The sequence below is a fragment of the Asterias amurensis genome, chromosome 6 (assembly GCF_032118995.1).
Source record: "Asterias amurensis chromosome 6, ASM3211899v1".
NCBI lineage: Eukaryota > Metazoa > Echinodermata > Asteroidea > Forcipulatida > Asteriidae > Asterias > Asterias amurensis.
In genome coordinates this window covers 18648190-18658622 of record NC_092653.1, presented here as the reverse complement: position 1 = coordinate 18658622, position 10433 = coordinate 18648190, and the positions used below count along the sequence as shown (strand labels likewise).

At 38.7% G+C, this 10433-nt stretch overlaps 1 protein-coding gene across 2 annotated transcripts; it reads right to left on the bottom strand.

The window, feature by feature from the left end:
• Positions 1-1048: 1048 nt before the first annotated feature.
• On the bottom strand, positions 1049-10356 carry LOC139938241 (vacuolar protein sorting-associated protein 29). Of its 2 annotated transcripts, none has more exons than XM_071933649.1 (4): positions 10261-10356; positions 8179-8370; positions 6290-6525; positions 1049-2912 (listed from the first exon to the last, which is right to left on the bottom strand). In XM_071933649.1, the coding sequence occupies exons 1-4, from the start codon at positions 10261-10263 to the stop codon at positions 2795-2797; spliced, it is 549 nt and encodes a 182-aa protein (XP_071789750.1). In that variant the 5' UTR covers positions 10264-10356; the 3' UTR covers positions 1049-2794. The 2 variants fall into 2 exon arrangements, with proteins under 2 accessions (XP_071789750.1, XP_071789751.1); XM_071933650.1 differs by having other exon boundaries at positions 1049-2909.
• Between the last annotated feature and the right edge of the window lie 77 nt (positions 10357-10433).

Below are 10433 nucleotides of genomic sequence, written 5' to 3'. Positions count from 1 at the left end.
CTTTATTTTGATTTCGTCTTCTTGTGTTTGGTGTGTGCAACCTACTCGCTCCTTGCACTGTCAGCCATTTGTGTGAATAGCCTTGAATTGGGGACAGCAGTGAATGAAAGCATTATGTAATGCTGCAACACTTTAATCAAACAGATAAAAACAATATAGCATGACGTAAGGCTCTTTACGCACATAGCAGATCCATGCAAGTAGTGATGTATTGTAGATTAATGGCAGCTCGTCCAAGCCAGCAATAATACTTTGTGAATGTCCTTGATGGGGTGTCATGGTCGAGTGGTTAAAGGCATCAAGTTCAAATTCTGGTGATTAAGCCATTGGGGTGTTTATTTGGGTCCCCAGTAGACTTGACTTCAAGTCTGAGACTGCGGTTATTTCTCTTCATATCGCGTAGGCCCATGACCAAGATTAACCGTTAACTTAATGCATACAAACAAACAAACACAACTTTTCTTCACTATGATTATTTTCTTTATTTGGTTTTTATATACAATGTGTATCTTTTTTGTAATATTTGTAATATAAACAAATTAATAAAACAGTACTCTATCTAAAAGTCTGTTACATCGCCCAATTTTTTGCCAATGGTAAAAATTTGATTCAAGTTTTAGGTACATGCACTTATTTTCATAAGTTGAGAAAACTTCTGTTTTTCATTTGAGACACTACATAAAAGAAACCCACTAACAATAGCTGAACAAATAACTGAGATATTGACATGACATCTCACAATTGACCCATTGATGAAATATGCTAAATACATTCATTCATGCATGCATGCATACATACCCTTTTGGTTGGCAAACACCATAGAGTTGCGCACTAAGCAGACGCGCAATCGCGTCTGCGTCGTGCACCCATTAGCCGTGTACAAAACAGCGCGATGTTCCCTCATTTTGACAACCAAAATTAAGTGTGCACGCGCCATGTGCAATTTCATGGGAAGGGTCTATTGCAGCAGCCATGTTTGCCCATTTGAAGTATTTTGAGCATTGTGCATGGCATACAAGACAGTTTGTTAGTGTTGTTTTGTAACATCAACTGTCATTTCATAATTACATTTCATTGACTTGGTTGTGAAACCAAGGACTCTCAGAAAGATAAACTTAATCACTGTACTAGCCAAGAACACGTTATGAGAAAGACAGCGAAGGAAGTTTCAGTTTTAGAAAACCCCAGCGACTTATTCAAGGGGAAAACCCACGCTGTCAGGTAGGGACTAAAAACCCAAATTCACATACACATTGAGTGCCCCCTGCCGAGATATGGAAGGCGAGGAAAGAAACTTCCAACAACAACCTGACCTGTCAAAATAAGTTAGGAGAAAGTGTTTTTACTTATTAGGTTTTTTCGGCAACAAACTGGGTGATGTACATGTAACTTTATGATAGCAATCGGGCATCATTTTACATGAAACAAAAAAGAGAATGTTTCCCCTTGTGCATGTTTACAGATAATATACATGTGCTATTTTCAAATATATTGATTGATACTGACAATAACATGTACAGTAAATGTAACAAAACATAATAAGAATTACACATACAGAAAGAAATACATTGAAGGAAGGGAGCATCTCAAAAGTCGGAACGGTAGGAACGTTCTTTTTGGATCGCAAGAGTATCCCCGCCGCTTTACTTGGACCGGTCCTTTGGACCGCCAGAGCGATCTTTTGGATCGTTCCAAATGCGTGACCGCGTCCAATCTCATGTTAGAGCGTTCCTAATGTCATGATGTTGCGATCCTGCGGGCATATGCCCGCAGGAACGTTCTTTTGCGCTAGGAACGTGCCCGACTTTTGAGACGCTCCCTAAGTGACAAAGAAAAACAGCTATAGTTTTTAGGAATTTATGAAAATAATATATACCGGTAATCATTTCATATTGTCATTGGTTTCACATGGTTGGGTCAAATCATTTTGGAGGTTTCATAAAAAACTACATAAACATAAAAATGTGTTATTCAAATGGGTGCATATGTGTAAGTAGGTCATTTCACTTCTGAATTTTAACAAAGCGACACGTACATGTATCTGTGAGTATTGAAATGGTAGTAAGCCATATTTTAAAAGAAATTGTATGGTAATGTACAGTAGGTTAAACTTTTGAAAAATCCATGGCAGATTTACAGAATCGACTAAGCATATATAGTAACAATCATACATTGAATGACACCTTTTGACATCATGTGGCTCTCCAGGAAAATGTTGACTATACAATGAATTTCATTGGTTGTTTTTTTTTAAATTGTGAGAAATCCGAGTGTCAATTATGAAACATGATTAAAATTATCATGACCTGATATGAGCCCAATTTCATGGCTCTGCTTACCACATAATTCTACGCTAGCGGCGCTCTTTAAGGCCAGCAATGCCAGCCTATACCAAATGTTTAGTTGGACATGCAACTCTGCTCCTCAATCATCAACCTAGCAAAGTAGGCAGACTTTGAATTGTACATACTATGACTAAACACAGGTTGCTGTTGCTGGATTTTGTTGCATATGAGCAGAGTCCCTTTAAAGGCCAGTAGGAGTTTTGAGTTGGCTGTATTTGCCATAGAGTAAAGGCCGAGTCAAACTGCAGCGATAACGAGAACGATAACGATTACGACGCACAGAGAGCGCATTGTATTGGTTGAATTGCTCCACGCAGAATAAACCAATGGAATGCGTTCTCTTTGCGTCGTTATCGTTATCGTTCTCGTTATCGCTGCAGTGGGACCGGGCCTTAACAAAAGCATGGTTGGTACAGAGCGATACACAAGCTGTTGTCTTACTGTACTGTCTAGTTCTTCTTATATTCTATCCTCTCTACTTTGACGTCATCTCCCATGAGTTGATAGACATAGGTAACCACTGTGGATGCTTGAATATCCATCAGGACAAACGAAGGGCTGATACTACTGTGAGAAAAAGAAGAAAAAACAATATACAACAACTTTTTAAAGGGACAGTATAATGTAGTTTACCATTAGTTTTTTGGAACTGTTTGATTGTTTTAAAATCCTTTATTGACCTAATTCACTTGAGGCCATCATCAGAATAATATTGGATGCGCCATTTTGGTGGTCAATGTCACTGTGCGTTATTCAGTGAAGTGCGCATTTTAAGCGACGCAGCGTTTACACTTAAACCTATTGCCCACCAAAATGGTGAGCGTGGCATTGTTGCCGCGTGCGACGTGCGTGCAAGGGGTCAATCCATGTACGTACAAATGTACCATTAAAACTAATCTGTACAAACTTCATTTAAAAAGGTGGTCTGAAAATCAAAAGCTATTGTGTCAATGCTGGAAAAATACTCTGTCCTTGGAATAAACAATCTGATAAAATTGTCCGACAGTAACATTTCTCAGATTCAAATTTGGGGGGATAAAAACTGATTTACTTTTTCGCAACACAATACTTCAAAGTGCAATGGTTCTCAAAAATGCTTTATTATATCAAAAGTTGCTGTAGGCTTGTAACCAGAGTGAAGGGAAAACCCCGCAGTTATCTTTGTGGGACAATCTTGCTCAGCCTGCATGTCAAGAATGAAACACACAGTACATATTGAGCTTGACGCCCGTTACTGTACCCTCCAAATCTTACACCCAAGTAAATAGGAATCTTACAAGCATGTAATTGGTAATGGAGGGAAACAAACAATTTGATCATAAATCAGGCACACATGTGACCCGCTACGTGAAAATGAGTCAGATGTTGACAATTTCAAGAATTGAGTTGTATGCATGGCTGGAAAGATCACACCAGCAGCAGTAATTTGGTATATGTCTAAGCTTTGGGGTGTGTCGCGTAGCTGAATTACTCCCGTTCAAAATTAGCCAACACATAATTTTTTTCTGAAAAACGAATTACAAGTTAAGTGATGTTTTAAACTACCATTTCGCGCGAAAGGATACAAATAAGACATAAGTATTAGTGCTGGGCGAATAGTGAAATTTTGTTATTCGGATACCGCTGGCCAACTATCCGAAATTAACCAGATATTCGAATAGTTTTTTCGCCGCTAGAGGGCGCTGTTTAAAAAAATAAAATAAATAATTATTTTTAAAAATATTTTTTTTTTGCCGCTAGAGGGCGCTGTTCGTTTGTGAATGAGATCTTTTGGGCGGATTGATATTAGTTTTAGACAGTGTCTATCGGTTCATTCATAAAAATGACCGGATCTAATTTAAAGATGGCGATTTGCTTTTTCTTTTGATCGTGATTGACTCTACATGAAGGAAAACTTTTGTAAACTTTGAACAAATTACGTCAGAAATGTCATTGTTTTAACTCTTCACGGAGGTGAGCATAGTTAAATACTTAATATATGCTGTTTTATGCTGTCTTAATAGAAGTTTCATAAGGATTCAGACAAAACATTCATATCAGTTGTCGCCCGACGTCCGCGGATATTCGGATATTAAAGAATATCCGGTTACTCGGTTGTAATTACAGAATTATCCGGTTTGTAAATAGGTATTCGCGCCCTATGCGGTTATCCGGTTAAGAAAAAAAAGGCATTCGCAGTTACGGATAGGAAAACCTATTCGCCATTAACCGGATATTCGAATTATTCGCCCAGGCCTAATAAGTATGATCACAAAATTGTTGTATTCATAGCTTTATAGCCTAAAGGTAAGTGTTCTCAATGTTAACCATGCAAATAAAGATCTTAAAAAGTAAAACATTTTTTTTTTTTGTCTCCCCACATTAAACTGTCCTTAACTTAATAATGCATTGGGCGACATCTGACTCATTTTCACCTAGCGGGTCACACATGTAATCTTCCTGCTGAAATGGCGTGTCGTGGCTGAGCGGTCAAGAGCACCAAAGTTCAAGCTCTGGTGTTTTTGGTCAGCGGAATGTTGGTTTGAGTCTGCAGTAGAGTTTGGGTTTGAATCCGAGTGAAAAATTGTGTGCCCTTGAGCGAGGCATTTAAAACCAGCAATTGCTTCGAAGAAAGTTGTGATGGTAACATTCTGCTCTACCAGCCAGGCTCCTAGTGGATGATACCCATGCCTACATCCTCACAGACTGAGAAGGGAGTAACCCTGTTTCAGCCCCAGGACAGGAGTAGTACATGTACATGTAGCAACTTGCCTCTGGTGGCAGTTGACATGGTAAATGTAGATAGCCCAAATCAGTTACATACATGTAAGTGTAGCTCTCACCTTGAAGTGGCCGCTTGTGACGTTAGGCGATCTCTCGAAAAGAAATGATACTACAGTCGTTTGACCAGTTCTGGATCACTTTTTGAATTCACATTGTTTTTTGTTGCAATCTCTTTGATATCTTAAACAAAAAAGTTTATCAGTTTACCTAAACATGACATAAAACTCACCAAGTATTCACTGACAAAAAAAGGTTAGTTCTTTTGAAGAGGCTTTAAGAAAAGTATTGTCACCTGTTTGACCAGTTCAGGATCAGTTGAATCTATTCTGAATCAGTAGAGTGCCCTTTATTGCAAACCCAAACTCCCATTCATAAAACTGTCTCTCAAGGAAACAAAACTTCAGAGGTGTGTTGGCATGGACTTGGACTTCATTTGTTTAGTGAATGTCATGCAAGTGTCTTCAATAGCAGCGCAAAAACCCAGTGACAAAACCACAAAACAACAGCAAAGGCAAATGAAAAAGTGAAGCGAACCTAAAAAGCATTATCGACCCCTCCAAGTTTAAATTTCTAAAAAAAAAAAAAAATCTAAAAGAATTTGTTGAAGTAATGTTTCTCAAAATCATCTGAATAAACTTTCTACTGCAGTAGTATGATTTTACCATACTTAGTAAGTTAGTGCGGCACCATTTGATGCAATGAGATGTTGAGTGATCCCGAACTGGTCAAGGGTAAGTTGCCCCCCTAAAGAAGATTTTGGTAACTTCGTCTCCTCAAAAAAACAAGGTGTCTGCACAGTATTTACAGGAATGTTTTTTTACACATTTTTATCATTTTACATAAATATTTTTTGCCCCGGCACTCCAATTCTAAAGGTAAGAAGTTTTAACAGTGTTTTTCAACCAACATTTTTACACAAAAAAATGATAAATTTCGCAGACAACCTTCAGGAAAACAGCCATAATTTATTTGCTGATGATGTTTGGCACCTAATTTTGGGTTTGTTGGTTTAATGGGTGTTAATCTTCACATTTATCAACAGAAATTGGTAATAATGAGAAGTGATATAACTATTTGGTTATTGCAAAGTTGAAGTGATCCCGAACTGGTCAATGATCTCGAACTGGTCAAATGACTGTAATAATTAATGGCGAGGGCTGGGTCTATTGCATAAAACATACCTTTCTAATGCATTGAAAGCCCCCGTTGCTGATCCGGGATTGATGTAGAATTTATTCTCATGTTCAAATGCTTCAAATTTGTGCGTGTGTCCTGAGATAAGGATGTCTACATCTAGTTGCCTCTGTACCATGGCAAGACTCTCTACATCACCCCACGGTATGACCTGATGACCATGGCACAACCCAATACGAAACTGACCAACTGTCACTACCTTCTGCTCTGGATACGACACGTTCTAAATATAAAAAAAACAGACATGATAGAAGAGTAAAGAGAAACATTATTCATAAATATTTGGAAAGGTTTATCCATTCTGATTGGTCGAGAGGAGATCACATGGCCATGTTTAAACATGCTATTACATGTACATGTGTTAAGGGCCGTGGACACTATTGGTAATTGTCAAAGTCTAGCCTTCCCAGTTGATGTATCTCAACATATGCATAAAATAAGAAACCTGTGAAAATTTGAGCTCAATCGGTCGTCAACTTGTGAGATAATAATGAAAGAAAAAAATACCATTGTCACACGAAGTTGTGTGCGTTTAGATGGTTGATTTCGAGACCTCAAGTTCTAAATCTGAGGTCTCAAAATCAAATTCGTAGAAAAATTACTTCTTTCTCAAAAACTATGGCACTTCAGAGGGAGCCGTTTCTCACAATGTTTAAAGGAACACGTTACCTTGAATCGGTCGAGTTGGTCTTTGAAAAGCGTTTGTAACCGTTTTTTATAAAATGCATATGGGTAGAAAGATGTTGTAAAAGTAGAATACAATGATCCACACAAACATGCCATCGAAATTGCGTGGTTTTCCTTTTACCTCGTCGACTAACACGTCGGCCATTTATGGGGGTCAAAATTTTGACTCCCATAAATGGCCGACCGTGTTAGTTCTCACAGTAGAAGGAAAACCACGCAATTTCGAGGCAAACTTGTGTGGATCATTGTATTCTACATGTACTTTTAAAACATCTTTCCAACCATATGCATTATATACAAAACGGTTACAAACGCTTTTGTTTTGACCAACTCGTCCGATCCAAGGCAACGTGTTCCTTTAATACCATCAACCTCTCCCCATTACTCGTCACCAAGAAAGGTTTTATGCCAATAATTATTTTGAGTAATTACCAATAGCGTCCACTGCCTTTAAAGTAAGATGTGTTTTACATACGCCTCGTGGGCAAGCCTATGCAGTGCTAACTTAAGAGAAATGCAACCAATTCATACCGGTACAGGCCTCAAAATAACACATGACACCCACAGCAATTGCTACGTATGGTGAACTGTGCTTTGCTGTGGTGCCCTTTGCAAAGTTCCAATGCAAAATTGTTTTTCCATAGAAGTGCCCCTTAACCTGAGGAAAATTGCTGTGCCCCTTCAAGAGCGAATTTCAAGACCTGATTATTCATAAATACTCGGGACAGTTCATTCATTCTGATTGGTCGAAAGGAGGATATAAACATGGTCATAAGTGTTTAAACGTATGCTTGGTGTGCAAGTTTACGCAGTGCTAACTTACTGGTAATGCTGTGCCATCTTCACACCGGTATTCAATAAAATATGTTAGTACGGGAGCGTTTGCACAATTGCTGACATTGCATGCAATTTGACCCTACACAAAGATGAGCCAAAGGAACAAGACATTGAAATGTGACTGGTCGGGTAGTGGATTTTCGCCCATGCCAAAGCGTCAATTGTCTATTTTGTACCTCACATTTCAACCCCAGCAGCAACCAAAAATATTTGGTTTTGTAAATAGCGGCTTCTCGTTTCAAAGTTTGTTTGTTTGTTTGTTTGTTTTTTATTTCCAAATATCACAATTGTGACTAATTGAAGCGCGCCTTCAGGTAGTGAACTTCACAAGTCATCCAGGCCTACATCTCACCTCATCGAAATCTCCCCTGACAATATGTACATCACTGGCGAGTGTTTTCAGGTAGTCATAGGACTCTTTAGTACACAGATTGCCTGTACATAATATGTGCTGGATTTTGCCTGGAACAAGGAGCTTCTTAAACTTAGCTGGAAGGCCACTCTTCCGATGTGGAATGTGTAGGTCTCCTAACACAAGCACCAACTGCAATAAGGACACAGGGATGGAAAAAGGTCATTTACAGTGAATAATTAGCAACAACAAATTACTTCATTATTATTTTTCTAAAAATAATACATTGAAGCAATCCTTAAAAAAAATAACACAAAACAATGTCACAATCTGACAATATCAAAATGTCACCTCATTTGTTACTATATGTACAAGTGAATCTTCTATTTACTTGTTTGTTTTTTATACATCTTGACAAAAAAATAGACAAAACATTACATGGATGATGGATGTGAAGCAAGCAGTACTACAATCAAAGAGGGGCATTCCATGACGAACCAACACACTTTACTGTCTTCCGATTTTGTTCAAAATTATCTCTGTGCTTTACCTGATAAAATTAATATGAGGGCTACCTGATGAGCAATGATCGAATGCACACCAATTTTTAGCCCAACCTGATCTGACCTACTCCATGTACTCCTAAGTTAGAACTAGTATGAGGGTTGCTTCCGCTATAGTCTACGAACCCTCAGAACCCTCTGCAAAAGCAAACAGGATGCTGGGTCTAATTATCAGACGTATTCTCAGCGGCTGCATGTCTTTCTCTTGTCCGTCCACATATTGAATACTGCAGCACAGTTTGGAACCCGCACACCAAGAAAAACATCACCAAAATAGACCCCAAAAAACAGTGCCAAGCTGCCAGATTCATCTTCAACAATTACCAGCGTAGGGCAGCATCTCAAAAATGATGGAAGATCTGTAATGTGACTCTCTTGAAAAACGCAGGCAGGCTGCTATTCTCTCCTTGAATCAGCTAGGGCAGTATAGCCATCAATCCAACTCAACATGCTCAATACGTCCTCAGACCCAGACCATGGTTCCAATCCCAAGCAGTACTCAATTTAGTTGCGATAACGTAGCCCTCCTCCTGACAGCCGCCAGGCCGGAGGGTTATTTTGTTGTTGGGCAAAACAATTCTGTAAAAGGGATGTTACAATGTTGCAGTGCTACAGTGCGTGCGCGCCATTATGAGTGAACGGCAAGCAAAGCAAACGGACAGCGCGCACACGCACTGCAACATTGTAACATCGATTCTTCTACAGATGTAAATAAAAAGTCATCCCAGCACGTCTCCAGCTCTACAAATATTCGTTTTTCCCACAAACGGTCTTGTGGTGGAATGCCCTCCCCAGTCAGAATCTCGAGCTCCCATCCATCGGGGGGTGTTTAAATCAAGGGGACGGTTGGAATCTCCTTGTTTGGAGCAAACATCTACAAATCTAGCTACATTTTGTACCTCCCAACTTTTTATAATATGCACCTTGGTGGTTGGTACAATAAATGTACTCCTAGAACTATTTCGGTTTCGTCCGGCTATCGTCTCCGATAGCCGGACGAAACCGAAATAGTTCTATCTAGGACTGGAGTACAATAAATACACCTGCAACCCTTTTTGCACCGCATATATTATATAACTTATATATAAGCAGCTATCTTTGCCGTTTACGTTTACGGAGCAATAAACTAGACCAATCCATGATGTCAAAAGTGATGTGGTCAGCAGTGCAGAAACCACAAAAATCAGATTTTTTTGAGTAAAATAAAAGTTACCAACCCTGGCTTTGTTTGGTAAAAATAGGTCACGACCTTGTTAACTTTCATACCAAATTTTGTATTAAAAAAAGTGAGAATTGCATGCTCGATCCTATCAACTTGTCTGACATCCATGATCCACCATTTGACCAGATAAAATAACAAAAAAACGTAAAAAATTGTAGGCCTACGGTTTAAAAGAAATTAAAAAAATAAGAATTGGGCATTGTCACTTTGTTGAGAAGCTTTTTATATTTTTTATGATTACAAATACTTAAACTATATTTCAAATGATAAATAAACCAAACTCAAATATCAACATACCATGTTTTCCAATCAGAAAGGATTCGTTTCGAGTGTGTTTTGTAGATAAAGAGAACGGACTTGGGGAAGTGGGCGAGGATTTTTTGTTGTGCAGTGTTGAATGTAATAGACTGATCCTTGTACACATTTCGTATGAAGATCTATGAAGAGAACATTGGGAACTAGTTAAGTTG